Source organism: Tauraco erythrolophus, chromosome 7 (assembly GCF_009769465.1).
Source record: "Tauraco erythrolophus isolate bTauEry1 chromosome 7, bTauEry1.pri, whole genome shotgun sequence".
NCBI lineage: Eukaryota > Metazoa > Chordata > Aves > Musophagiformes > Musophagidae > Tauraco > Tauraco erythrolophus.
In genome coordinates this window covers 60,960,767-60,973,128 of record NC_141471.1, presented here as the reverse complement: position 1 = coordinate 60,973,128, position 12,362 = coordinate 60,960,767, and the positions used below count along the sequence as shown (strand labels likewise).

General features: G+C 43.5%; 1 protein-coding gene across 1 annotated transcript in view; it reads right to left on the bottom strand.

The window, feature by feature from the left end:
• BMPER (BMP binding endothelial regulator) overlaps positions 1-12,362 on the bottom strand; it is a 147,599-nt gene that overhangs the window by 41,873 nt on the left and 93,364 nt on the right. The window contains exons 12-13 of the mRNA XM_086614458.1: positions 7,156-7,485; positions 535-871 (exon numbers count right to left, since the gene is read on the bottom strand). Coding sequence (XP_086470584.1) covers positions 535-871; positions 7,156-7,485 — 667 coding nt within the window. The remainder of the gene's footprint in view (positions 1-534; positions 872-7,155; positions 7,486-12,362) is intronic.

Here is a 12,362-nt window from a genome sequence, read left to right as displayed (position 1 = left end):
TGTCTTCCTTTGCTCCCGGGGCAGGATGGGCATGCACTGAACTTTTTGTTAACTCTCTCCTTTCAAACTCTCAACCCACAAACTCCACCATCTAAGAGGCACTAGTGATGTTTAATATCCCTGCTTTAACAAAGTCATTTCCAAAATGCTTCTGGGAAGGCACACTTCTCTGGAGCACAAGCAATAGCGATTAAAGTCAGCCTCAACCTTATAGCTGACTTCGAAATCAGAAAGAACTTACCAAAACGTTTTGAAGTCTCTTCCCCTCTCTCTCCTCAGTCTCCAAAAGTACTTTAGGTGATCACAAGCCTTTCTCACTGTTGGCTGCTCAGGTCTTTATTAGCTCAGGACCATCTTCTTCTGATTCCTGACTCAGAAAAGCTCATCATAATGTAACTCTAACCCTGTGTATTAATTCTTAGCAAAAGCAGCTCAAAGCACGTGCCCAAACCCTGCTGAAATTGGGCCAACTGTGTGGTTTTTCTCTTTTTTCACTGCAACTTACTATCTCACTCTGCAGCCAGCCACACTTACCGGTAAAACGTGGTATAATCCACCGTTGAATGACAGCTCTGAAACTCCCACGCTTTGAGTTTCTGGCACTCCCGGTGAGCTCGGAGCTTCACCCTGACCGTCCCGTGACAGAGCTCGGGCACGGGTTTTCTCTGCGGGCGGCTGCAGAACTCGTTGGACTCCACGCGCCAGGATTCGGCAAAGTCATCCACGTCAAACTTAAAATTCCCGTCCCCCCCGATCAGGTCGTCTCGCTTGTGCCCGTTGTAATTGCCACACAGGCCACAGAGTTTGCCTTTCAGGTGCGGGGCCGCCATGACTTCCACAAAACTGTCTCCATCCCATGAGATTTCCAGGCCTAATAAAGAGGTGAGACAAACACACACACACAGAGAAAAAAGAGAAGAAGAAGAAATTGAGGATAACAGACTGTGCCTTATGTTTGTGAAACAGTGTTCATGGGAACCTAAACAAAGATATTGGCTTCCTTCTGATAACGTCGTCTGATTTCTATATACCTCCCAGTAAGTGCCTCTGGCAAGCGTAGCATTTCTTAAACCACAGTCAATTACGATACACTCATGCCTGAACTGTTTATTTTTGTTCCTCTTTGCTAAGGAATAGGGTTATCCTAAAAAAATCAGGAGCCAAGGCACAACTACTCTCAACGTCGAAAGAGGGCTCTTGTAAAATTCTGCAAATCGAATTTGCTGGGGCGAATTTCGAGCTGATTTTGCAGAGGGCCCAGAATCTCAGCCGTTGTCACCCATCGCGCAGGTCATGGGCATACCAAGGTGTCCATGCCCCATGAGACTCCACCAGTGACCACCTATGGAAAATAACCTTTTCTTGCCTGCAAAACTGACGCTGCTCCCTCATTTGGGTGAGTATAACTGTTCCAATACAAATACCTTGTGTGGGGAAAGAGAGTTAAAAAGGTGACCACAAAGATATCTCAGATGGGAAAAACTGTTGTAAGAAGGCATTCTGAACTGGATTCCAACCGTTCATTCAAAAGGTGTTAATAACCAACCTTAGAAGTTGCCTTCATAAGTGAGCAACAGCAAGCAACGATGGCAAACATCTAACCCGCATCTCGTGGCTGGGATGGAAGCGCTCTGCTACAATCTGGTTTATGGTAAGGTTTTGCACTTTTAGCAATTCACAATCAAAATTGCCTTCTGTGGGTGAAATCCATTTTATCTATCTGCATCCACCTAAAAGCTAGGTGTGTGTAGCTTAAGTCAGCTGTCTGGGCCCTCTCTTTGATGGGTAGAAACCAGCAGCTCTGGGTCGCAACAGGGGTGTCTAATGCAGAGGGAATAAAACTTCCATCTGAATGCCTTTCTATTTCCAGTGATACTCTAGAGGGCCCAGAGATCAGGTGGAGACTAAACTTCTAGTTTTCACCTGGGTGATTGTAAATTAAGTTGATTCCATCCTTTGAAGAATTCCATCCTTTGTTCAGCCTGGAGAAGAGGAGGCTCCGGGGTGATCTTATAGCAGCTTTCCAGTACCTAAAGGGGGCCTACAGGAAAGCTGGAGAGGGACTTTTTACAAGGGTGTGTAGTGATAGGACAAGGGGCAATGGATTTAAACCGAAAGAGGGCAGATTTAGGTTAGATATAAGAAAGAAATTCTTTACATTGAGGGTGGTGAGGTACTGCAACAGGTTGCCCAGAGAAGTTGTGGCTGCCCCGTCCCTGGCAGTGTTCAAGGCCAGGTTGGATGAGGCTTTGGGCAACCTGGTGTAGCGGAGGGTTTCCCTGCCCATGGCAGGGGGGTTGGAACTAGATGATCTTTAAGGTCCCTTCCAACCCTAACCATTCTATGATTCTATGATTCTAAGAGTAAATATGTATCTCAAAACAGAAAGTAATTTTGATATCATATGGGATAAAAACAACACCAAGAATCACTTCTGCTTAACTTCTACCCAAAAATGGTCTTTCTTTTAATTATTTCCAATGTCTGATGAATGCTACTTCACATCTCTGCAGTAACCCTGCATCTGAAGATCACAAATCACTGATGTTAGTTTATTCCTACAAAGTACCTGTGAGCAGCAGCTAGTTAAGGATAAACACAGGAACCTGCTTTTAAAAGGATAATCCAGATTTACCCTCTTCTCCCTGCCTGGCCAAGAATACCAAACAGCATCGCTCCGTGGTGCAGGACCAGGGCTTCGCTCCAGCTTTCTACATTTGCTGTGTGGGCTGGCTTAGCACCACCCTTTCCTCTTGTAAATCAGTGCTTGTCACTCTGTGATCCAAGTCTTGCCCTGTCCTCATGTAAGTAATTAACATACCAGTGACTCAGTTCAAAGCTGGAACCCTTCCTTTAGCAACACATCCCATTGTCTCCTGTGACAATTCCTAGCCGAGCCGCAGAGAAACAGGGTAAGGCTCAAAGGGCAATTCCGGCTATAGAAGGGGGGCTTTGCCATCGGTACATACTGTCCTGGCACTTGTGTGGTCTACACTGTGTCACCAAGAATTTGGGGAATGATTTACCCAGCAGATAATTCTGCATCACTGGTCGCTACGATTTATTGCATCACGTTCGCTTATCACTATAGGTTAGCAATGATAGCCCAAATACGTCCTGAGCTGGCCATGCCTGGAAGTAGTTTCAAATTATCTACTAAAAAAACTAAATTCAAACCCCAGCACGGATAGGGAGTCTGTGTCCTCCTCCCAAGGCGCTTTACACCCAGCCAGCTGAGAAATTGTGCAAGGCTACAGTCGTTAACAAGGCCAGCACAGTGGCAAGGGGGAGAGCTGCCTTTTAAGCTGCTTCATACATTATCGTTGCTGGACAAATTCAAATTCCAGCTGTCTTTGCTTCTGACAACGCTGAACAAAACAAAACACAGCTTGATTTGCAGACACCAGATTAATACTGCTGTGCTGGCATTTAGAAAAGCCGTGCCATTAACTTACAAACTAAGATTTGTTCAGACTCGAGAATCATATAAACTTTCTCAAAGCTCGAAGCATCAAAATCCAAATTCTCAGACAGTTCTCTTCAGAAAATAACGCCAGTTTTTAAGGCCGTGTTCAACTTTTTCCCCAAACGAGCTCCCTCAGAAGCTGCTGACTTTAAGCAGAGTCACAAAAGACTGGCTAATGATTCTATCTTAATTTTCCTTTTTCTCAAGCCAAGACTGACTGACTTCCAGTGAAACCACTCACGTTCGTTACGAAAGTTAACTCTAAAATTATCCTGAATATTTGTGTGTCCTTGGTGGGAGTTAAATTAATCTACTTGTTACATGTTGCTCTGTGAACTCAAGGTATGCAGACAAGAATAACATTACATTATGACTTTTCATCTCAGCATAGAAAAATGCATATTTTTGAATCTAGAGAGTCCTGCTTTCATTATTGGATTTGATTCAAGAGACTTGCAGTTTAACTACCACAAAAGGCAGGTTCCTCTAGCTGGGTATTGTTTAATTACACTATATTCTGCTGTAATAGCTAAGATGGAAGGGTAATTTATAGCTTTGATGAACATCCTAAAGGTTTCTGTCCATAACAGAGCCTATTCCTTTCTGGGTTAACAAGGAAGGGTATTTACTGCTACACAATAATATCATTTTGTCAGAGGCTGATCGCACTGTGCAGTGTGTGCCTTTTTGTTTGTTCACAAGCAGAAAATTCAGTTGGTTTCTGTAAACTAAAAAGAGCTGTGACAGGCGGGATTATGCTACGGGAGTGATGTTTGAAATGGTCTCCTTGGCAGACAGAAATTGTTTGGAAGAGTTTCTTGGTGCCTGTACCCCCCTTTCCTCCCCCACCCCCCCAATGGATGAGTTTCCCATTCACTTGGACAAAGATCAGAATCCAAGAGATGTGAAGCCAAAGGATGCAGCATCTGTCCCATCTGGGGCTGTGCAGAAAAGGAATATTCTCTGAGTTACTTTTTAGAGTTTTCCAATTTTCCCCTTTCTTTGAAGGTTGCTTAACCAACTTGTTACTTGATTTCTTAACTTGGCGCACTATGTGCTCTGCCGCATTTAAAAAAAAAAAGTCCTTCTGGATTTATGCACATCACACACCGAGTTCCCCATGCTGGGAACTCCCATCAATTGTTCTGCACGATTTTTCATGGTAAAGGCATCCCCAAGACCTGGCAGACCACTCTTCCCTAAAGATTTAGTGCCAAAGTGGTACAGAAAACCTCAGCAAAGCGTTTTTTTTTCTTTCTGTGCAAAAGATCGGCACAGAAACAACAACAAAACGCTCCTGTACTAGAGGGATGGATGAGTAACACCAGCCCTGTGACCCTCTGCTCTCTTGTCTTTTTAACACACACATTTCAGACAAGGACTCAACACCACCCCAACCACACCCATGACGAAGTACCTGCAAGCGCAGGGTGTCAGAATTGCTGCTGCATAGCATCCAGGGCTACAGCCGGAGAGGAATTTAGCAACAAAACAGGTTTTCGCTGGAAAACGCCAATTCATCAGAACTTCAATGCTTCAGGGAGACATATCGGATTCAATGAACTTCCAGCACGGCACAGGCAAGGCTCCAAGCTGGTTTCCTGCCAGCTCGCCCGGTGGGCTGCCTGGAAGCCTGGACTCTCGGGGTATGCAGCTCCAGGACAGCCCTGCCATGCACACTGCCCTGGAGCCAGGGACCACAAGGCTTCCTAAAGCTTTGGGCTCCCCTGTTTTATCCAGAGCTCAGCTCCCAGCTCTGCAAAAGGAAAACCAAAAGCCGTGGGAATGCTGGCTGAGCTGTAAGGACCAGACTTTGCATTTCCCAGCCCAATCTTACTTTGAGATTTGCTTCTAGTGCAGTGGGCTTGCTTAGTTTTCATTACTTCTTCCCTCTTCCTCTTCTTTCACTCTACACTGGGAAAGTACGTATTTAAAAAAAAAATCCATGTTTTGGTCTGAAACAGAGAAAATTCTCCATTTTTTTTCCCCCAGTGCTCAGGATTTCCTCTGTAACAAAAGGTTTGTCTTTAAACCAGTTCAACTCAGCACATTCCTCCTCTCTACAGCCTCTCTGCTGCTTGTCCTCTCCCAGCAAACTGGAGCCATGCTGTTCTGCTGCTTTCCAGCACTTATGTGCTGAGGAAAGAGGACTTGGCCCATCGTGCTGCATTCAGCAAGAGAAACCTGATCCTGCTCTGTTAAGGGGAGGAATTATTTAGGCTATAATTTGCAGTGATTACACACTGTTTGGTAGGTTGTCATATGCCATGTTTGCATTCCCTCTGCCAACACATGGACAAGGATGTGTGCAGTCATTTACTAGGCTTGCACCACAGACAAACGGAATAGCAGCAGCATTAGCTGTCATTCATCTTCGATGGAAAACCTTTTCTTGGCCTGTGGTTGGCTAATGAAATCCACATCACCAGAATTCACAGCGTTCAGCTGGCTGCAAAGAGAAACCCTCAAGATGCTTTTAATTAGAAGTTGTGAATAATGGTCAACTTGTGTGCGTTTTACAGACAGCCACAAAAATCTGCACTGCCACTTGGAGGAAAGAGCCCAGAGCTGGGCTCCACATTATACAGACTTACATTTCCAGGGGCTATATGAACAGGTGTCTAAATTCTCAGCTCAACAGCGAGTGCTAGTGTCCCCTTTGGAAAAAAATGATGCTAGATAATGAGTACGGCTACGCGTCACGCCTGTGACCATATCACTCCGTAAGAAAGATTGATTTCACTGCTTTCACATGGTGTTTAATTGAATTAGCAGTAAAGAGTATTCTCTCTGAAACAGTACTCCACTGTGTAAGTGAAATCTCTCAGGACTACAGTAGTACCTAACACATGCTAACGAGAAAGTTTTAAACTTCCCCTCAGTATCTACCCATGCAACGATACTAGAGCTTCAGAACAGTTTATCAAAACACATGTAAGTCCCCTCATTTAGCATTTTGATGGTTAATGTATTTTCTAGAACTCAAAAGACCTGAGAGTTTGCTACCTCCCTTCCCTGTTTCTACAGATACGCTACCAGATTCTCTGAAGTTTCTGATTTCCTTTTGCATCTGGTGCTGTGGACACTCTATTCTCTGCAGACAAACTCTTACTCGAGCACAAAGCAAGCCCAGCAAGATGGCACTGAACAGCAAATTAGGCCTTGATTTTCAAACCAGGACTTCCTTTTTTCTGGGAAGCCCCAGTGAAATGTTTCCATAATTTGACAACTTAAACTCATTCCAGCCATTAGTAACTAAGATTTTATATAATTGCTCACTTAGATTGTACGGCATGTTGCTGCAACTGGGAAAAAAAAAACAAGAATGCTGTGTTTAAGAACTGATCTCCTCTCTGTTCTTATCTATAAGTATCAAAAGATGACCCTGCATAAGGCACTTCCAAGTCACTGGCAAGGAAAATCATGGCGCATTCATCTACGTGGGCAGTTAATTGTCAGCTGCAGAATGAAACATAGCTTAGCAAATGTTCTGCAAAGCCTTCACACTCATAGCAGGGCTCTCTGTCTGCTTGTGGGCTGCAGGGATTTTGAAAGCACTTTGGGTTCCTCAGATGTCCAAAGAGTTATAACTACGTTCATTACCGCTATCATGCTTTTTTACTAACTGCTGTTCATGTTGCGCTTGGGAAGTTCTTCAGGGAGAAGACACACACACACACTTGCCCTACCTGCTTTGGTTGTCACTTTTAGCAAATAACCATCCAAATCGATCCGAAATTGCGATGTCTCGCAAGGCAGTGAGATGCGGGTCCCGTTCCACTTCACTGTGAGGTGCTGCTGGAGGCTGATAGTGCTTCTGCCCAACACAAGGTCCACTGACTTTGTCCAGGAGAAAGAACGGGTCCGACGGGCATCGTTTTTTACCAGCACCTGAAAGGGCGAGGCAGAGGAGGAGCAGTCTTTCGTCAAAACGTACTGACATGTTCCCTGAAAGTTAAATGTCCGTCCGTCAAAAGTGTTGTAGTGAGGGTCTCCAAATACAGTGCAAACTCCAGGCTCTGCAGGTGAGTGAGAAACAAAAGCGCCATATCAGGATCAATCAAAGTATGAAAAAAGCAGCTGATAAGAACTTAGAGGATGCTGCTCTCACCTAATCTATCTGCCCAACAGGGCAGGTTTGGCTGACGCTCACTAGGAACACACATTTTTAAAAAGCAGAAGCTTCATGGCTTTAGTAGAAGTCTTTCCCAAAGCAGTGGGAACCAAAGGTCAATTGATCCTTGGGGCAGCATAGGAAGGCTAACCTGTAGCTAGGAATCAACCAACCTATATGTTTGTCCCTTAAAAATATATACCACCCCAACAGTTTAGGTTATTACAATGCCTGTGACATTTTTCAAATTATTTCATTTCCAGAAAATACAAGTTCATGATATCAGAGCAGGCAGAACCCTGGGCTTGCAGAGCCCACATGTCTCTGGAGATGTGTGATGGGAGCCTTCCCACCTAACTTCAGCTTTCCAAACATGAAATGTCTAGTCTAAGCAAGTCATCCAGTCTCCTTCTCACTGACAGATAGAAACAGACGTGACCAGAAAGTCTTTCATCTCACCAGTTGTATACATTTCTTTTAATACGTGGGGCATTACTCTCTGGAGGAGCATGTCTCTCTGCTGCCAGCTCTGGGAGAGCAAACAAGTACCTGACACTACAGACGTTCCTCTCAGACAGTTAAATTCCCCTGGGATGAGCTCCCATCCTTAAGTCGTGTTGTGGGAGCAATGCCCAATCCACTAATAGAAGCAGAATTCAAAACATCACATGTATACGTTGGAGGCTAATTTTAATGTCCTCAGGCAGGCAGGGCTGATTCCCTGAAATTAAAAGCCATCAGACCACTTCAGCAGGACCTGGTTCTGCCCGTGTTTTACACAGACACGCTTATAAATATTGTACATTTATAAACTAGGTATATTTTTTTTCCCAAATTATCCTTAGAACCAGCATCCTTATTCAGTGTTACAAGCTATCATCCACATTGTTTATACACAGCTGACTTGTCGCAGTTATTGCTATCATGCTAGGTGACTATCACGATGCAGTAACTGTCTCAGGGTACGGTATCTCTACCAATCATTTGCATCACTACAAACAGCAGGAGATTTCTTATTGATGTTTCCAGCCCTACGCTAGTCAGAGAAGCTGCAGCTCAAAGGCAGAACGTTTCCACAGTCACGTCAACGATGCTGAGTTACCCTGCAGTTACCCAGCAATTGATTGAACTGCCTCGCAATCAAAGAGAACAGCAAATTTATTTGCATTGCAGCCTTCTGGTATAACAATAGGTCCCAACCACATCTCACTGCTGCTGTTCCTGGAAGAAGGAGTCTCAAGGCAGAGAAATGCACACTGCTCCTGCCAGCTGGATACCCATGGGCTGAGGCTGCTTTTGAAAGATGATGCCTGTTTTAGGGGGAGGGCTTGGTGCAGTCACAAAATTTGACTCAGTAATCAGAGAGCTGCAAACAGCATCAATCAAAAAAAAAAAAAAAAAAAAAACCACAAACAACCAAAAAAACCCACCAAAACCCAAAAAGAGGAGGGGATAGTAACAAGGAATACAATTTATTCACTGAAAAAAAAAAAAATTATCCAACTAACAATGGCTCGCCTGAAAAGGCAGCTAAAAAAAAGGCAAATTCAAACCTACAAAAAAAGACGACGACATGGATGTTACGGAGGAGAGGCAGGGAATTCCTTCGGTGGCGTGCAACGCAGCTCTGCCTATGGAATACGCCTTTCTCGGCAGGGTTTGCCAGCCTAGGCAGGGTGCTATGCTAAAGCAGCTATAATGTTTCTGGTGTTTTTCTAGCTGTAGTTAAAGAATGTCCAAGGATACCTACATGGAGACACAGAAAACGGGGCTGAAGGGGACCCCAGGAGACATTACTTTTTCCTTCTACAGCTGTAATACAGAATCACCAGCACCTATGTCATTCCTGACAGACGTTTATCTCACCTGCTCTTAAAGAGCAGTAGTAACAGCAACTCCACTCCAGCAACCTGTTGCAGTGCTCAGCTGTCCTTACTGCAAGTAAGGTCTTCCTAAAGCCCAACCTCAGTCTCCCACACCGTGTGGTGTGTACCTGGGAGATCTGTACTTCACCCCTAACTCGCCACTTGCGCGCTTCTTCAGCTAAGCCAGCACCCAGTCTTGGCATCGTTATTCCGCCTCTTTACTACGTCTGGGACCAAAAAGTTTCCATTTCTCAAGGACATCGTATTAACAGCTCCATTGGAAGTCAAAACGAACCACGTTTGAGCAACAGCTCTGGAAATCAGACCCAATGGACGTTAAGCAGAGCCTAAAAACCCAAGACATTAGATAAGAGAGTGCTTTTAAAACCAGGCACATCTGCCAGTCTCATTTTCCTCATGGATACCAGTGAGGACATCAATAGCTGTTTTCCAAAGTCGATGACAAGATTAATTCATTCTCCATAAATTGGAAGGAACCAAATCGTTTTTAATCACCAACATAATTTTTAGCAATAGGAAAAAAAGTCTGTAGATTTTATGTGGTGATCATCTGACTTCACCATTACGAAATCATACTAACATGTTTCTGATTTCCTTACGCACTCGTGTAATGACCTGCATAATGAATATTAAGATACATTTTATTACCTGCTTAGATTCTATTTCATTTTTTCAGGCTTTAATTTTTCTTGAAACATAACGACAACTTTTGTGAAAACAAGGAAACCATCAACAAAAAAAATCAACCCAAACATCAGCAAAGATTTCAGAGGACAGAACAGTTTTTTGCTTGCTTTTCTTAGAGGCCAAGGACATGGACATGTTATATATGTTATTAACTAACATATTGGGAGGGGAAGGCTGGTTCTTCACCTAAGCAAGTGGCTAAGAGGCAAGACACAAGAGGAACAAACATAATTTAGAGATGTGCAAGTAAAATTGATTGTACCAATGGGATCCAAAGGAAATATTTATTTTTAATTTCTAATGTGTTACGCAGAGTAATGTTGGTTTATGTTATGTTACATCGTGTCACGTCATATGTCAACTTGATGCAGTGCAGTTAAAATAAAAAAGAATGTATTTTGGACTGGATAGCTGAACGTCTGATCCAAATTTCACTGTTTTCTTTAATAACCAAGGAAATGGGGGAGGGAAAAAAAATCTACCTAAAACCAGCCTGACTAATTGATTCTCTGATATCACTGTGTAAAACATTCTTGAAAGGTTTGCTAAAATGGTGGGTTTAAAAAAAAAAAAATCCACACCCTGCAAGAGTGTGTGTGATAACTCAGGCACTGCCAGTAAGAAGAACTGGTTGGCCTAGAAATAAACCTTAAACATCGGGTGTAACAAGACTGCAAAAGACAGGCGACATGAAGAGACTTCCTGCCATTTTTAGGTTTTGGGTTGTTGTTTATTTCCTTTTGGGAGACTTTCAATCACATCATGTTTTACGGTTTGTTGCTTTTTTTTTTTTTTTTTCATGTTTTTTCCCTTCTGAAACAAACCAGTCTTTCTGCTTGGCTGTTTTAGAAATCTCTTGGAAGCAGCAGTTCTCTAGTTAGGACCGTGTGTGACTTGCTCCTCTGCAGGGACATAACGGATGGGGCGGTGCTGCTGCACCACCAAAGCTACGTTCCCCAGTGCTGCAATATGAATTTTGCTAGCTTGTGCTAACAAGGCATAGGGTCATGGGTGAAGATCCTTCCCTACTTTTTTTCCTACAGTAGATTATTCCCAGCTTATGGCAGATGCTCCTCGTCTCTATCAGCTGTCTAAGGTAGAGTTAGAAAATGGCAATTGCACATGATACTTCCCCCTAAGACTCCACCACACTCCAACTATTTTCAGCTTAGGGACTTTCTGAGCTAGATACAGTTTCTCTTTGTCTAGTAACCTTTGAGAGACCTGTTTTCTGTGAATTTGTCCAGTCTCTCTTAGAACCTAAAAATGTTTTTAGCGTCCACAACATCCTTGGGCAAAGCGCATGCAGAACCCCTGCCTCTTGCTTGTTTTGAACTTGGCATTTATGATCTTTGATGTCTTCTTTTGCTCATCTACACACGTACATGGAGGCAAATACACCCACTTCCTCTTTGTCCCTGAAAAGCACAGATTTCTCAAAGGAGGGCCCCACAGCCATGTCCAGGATTTTCAAAGCACCTCAGGAACTCAACTCTGATTAAACATTATTGGGAGCTGGCTGCAAACACCTCTAAACCTCTTTTGGAAATCCTGCATTTAGGCTCCCAAATCAGTATTCAAAACTTCTGGCTTTCATAAAAGCTTCTGGGAGCTCAGCAGTTTTCACATTTGTTTTTTAAGCAACTAAAACTTTTACATTTGACAATCTTAAACTTCATGAGTGATTCATGCAGTTTGCTCAGCTCCCACCTAAGGCTCTACAGCTTACTTGCAAACTAATAATAATAGTATTTGGGTGCTAAAGTGGATACTGTAGAACTCTTGGCACGCTTTCCTTGCCTTTACAAACCGTGAGCCCAATTCAAATGAAATAGTGACTCTCATTAGAAAAGGTATCGGGGAAGGTAACTATGGGCAAGGAGCACCGTTTTCGAAAACACATTCATCTGTACAAAAAAGGAAGCTGAAAAAGCAGCAGTGAGGAAAAGAACATTTTAGCATTCCCCGAGTTTTAACATACTCTCATAAGGAAAAAAAAAATAAAAGTTTATGGAATCATAGAATCATAGAATGGTTAGGGCTGGAAGGGACCTTCAAAGGTCATCTAGTCCAACCCCCCTGTAAGGAACAGGGATATCTCCAACCAGATCAGGTTGCTCAGGGCCTCATCCAACCTGGCCTTGAACGTCTCCAGGGATGGAGCATCCACCACCTCTCTGGGCAACCTGTTCCAGTGTTCTACAACTCT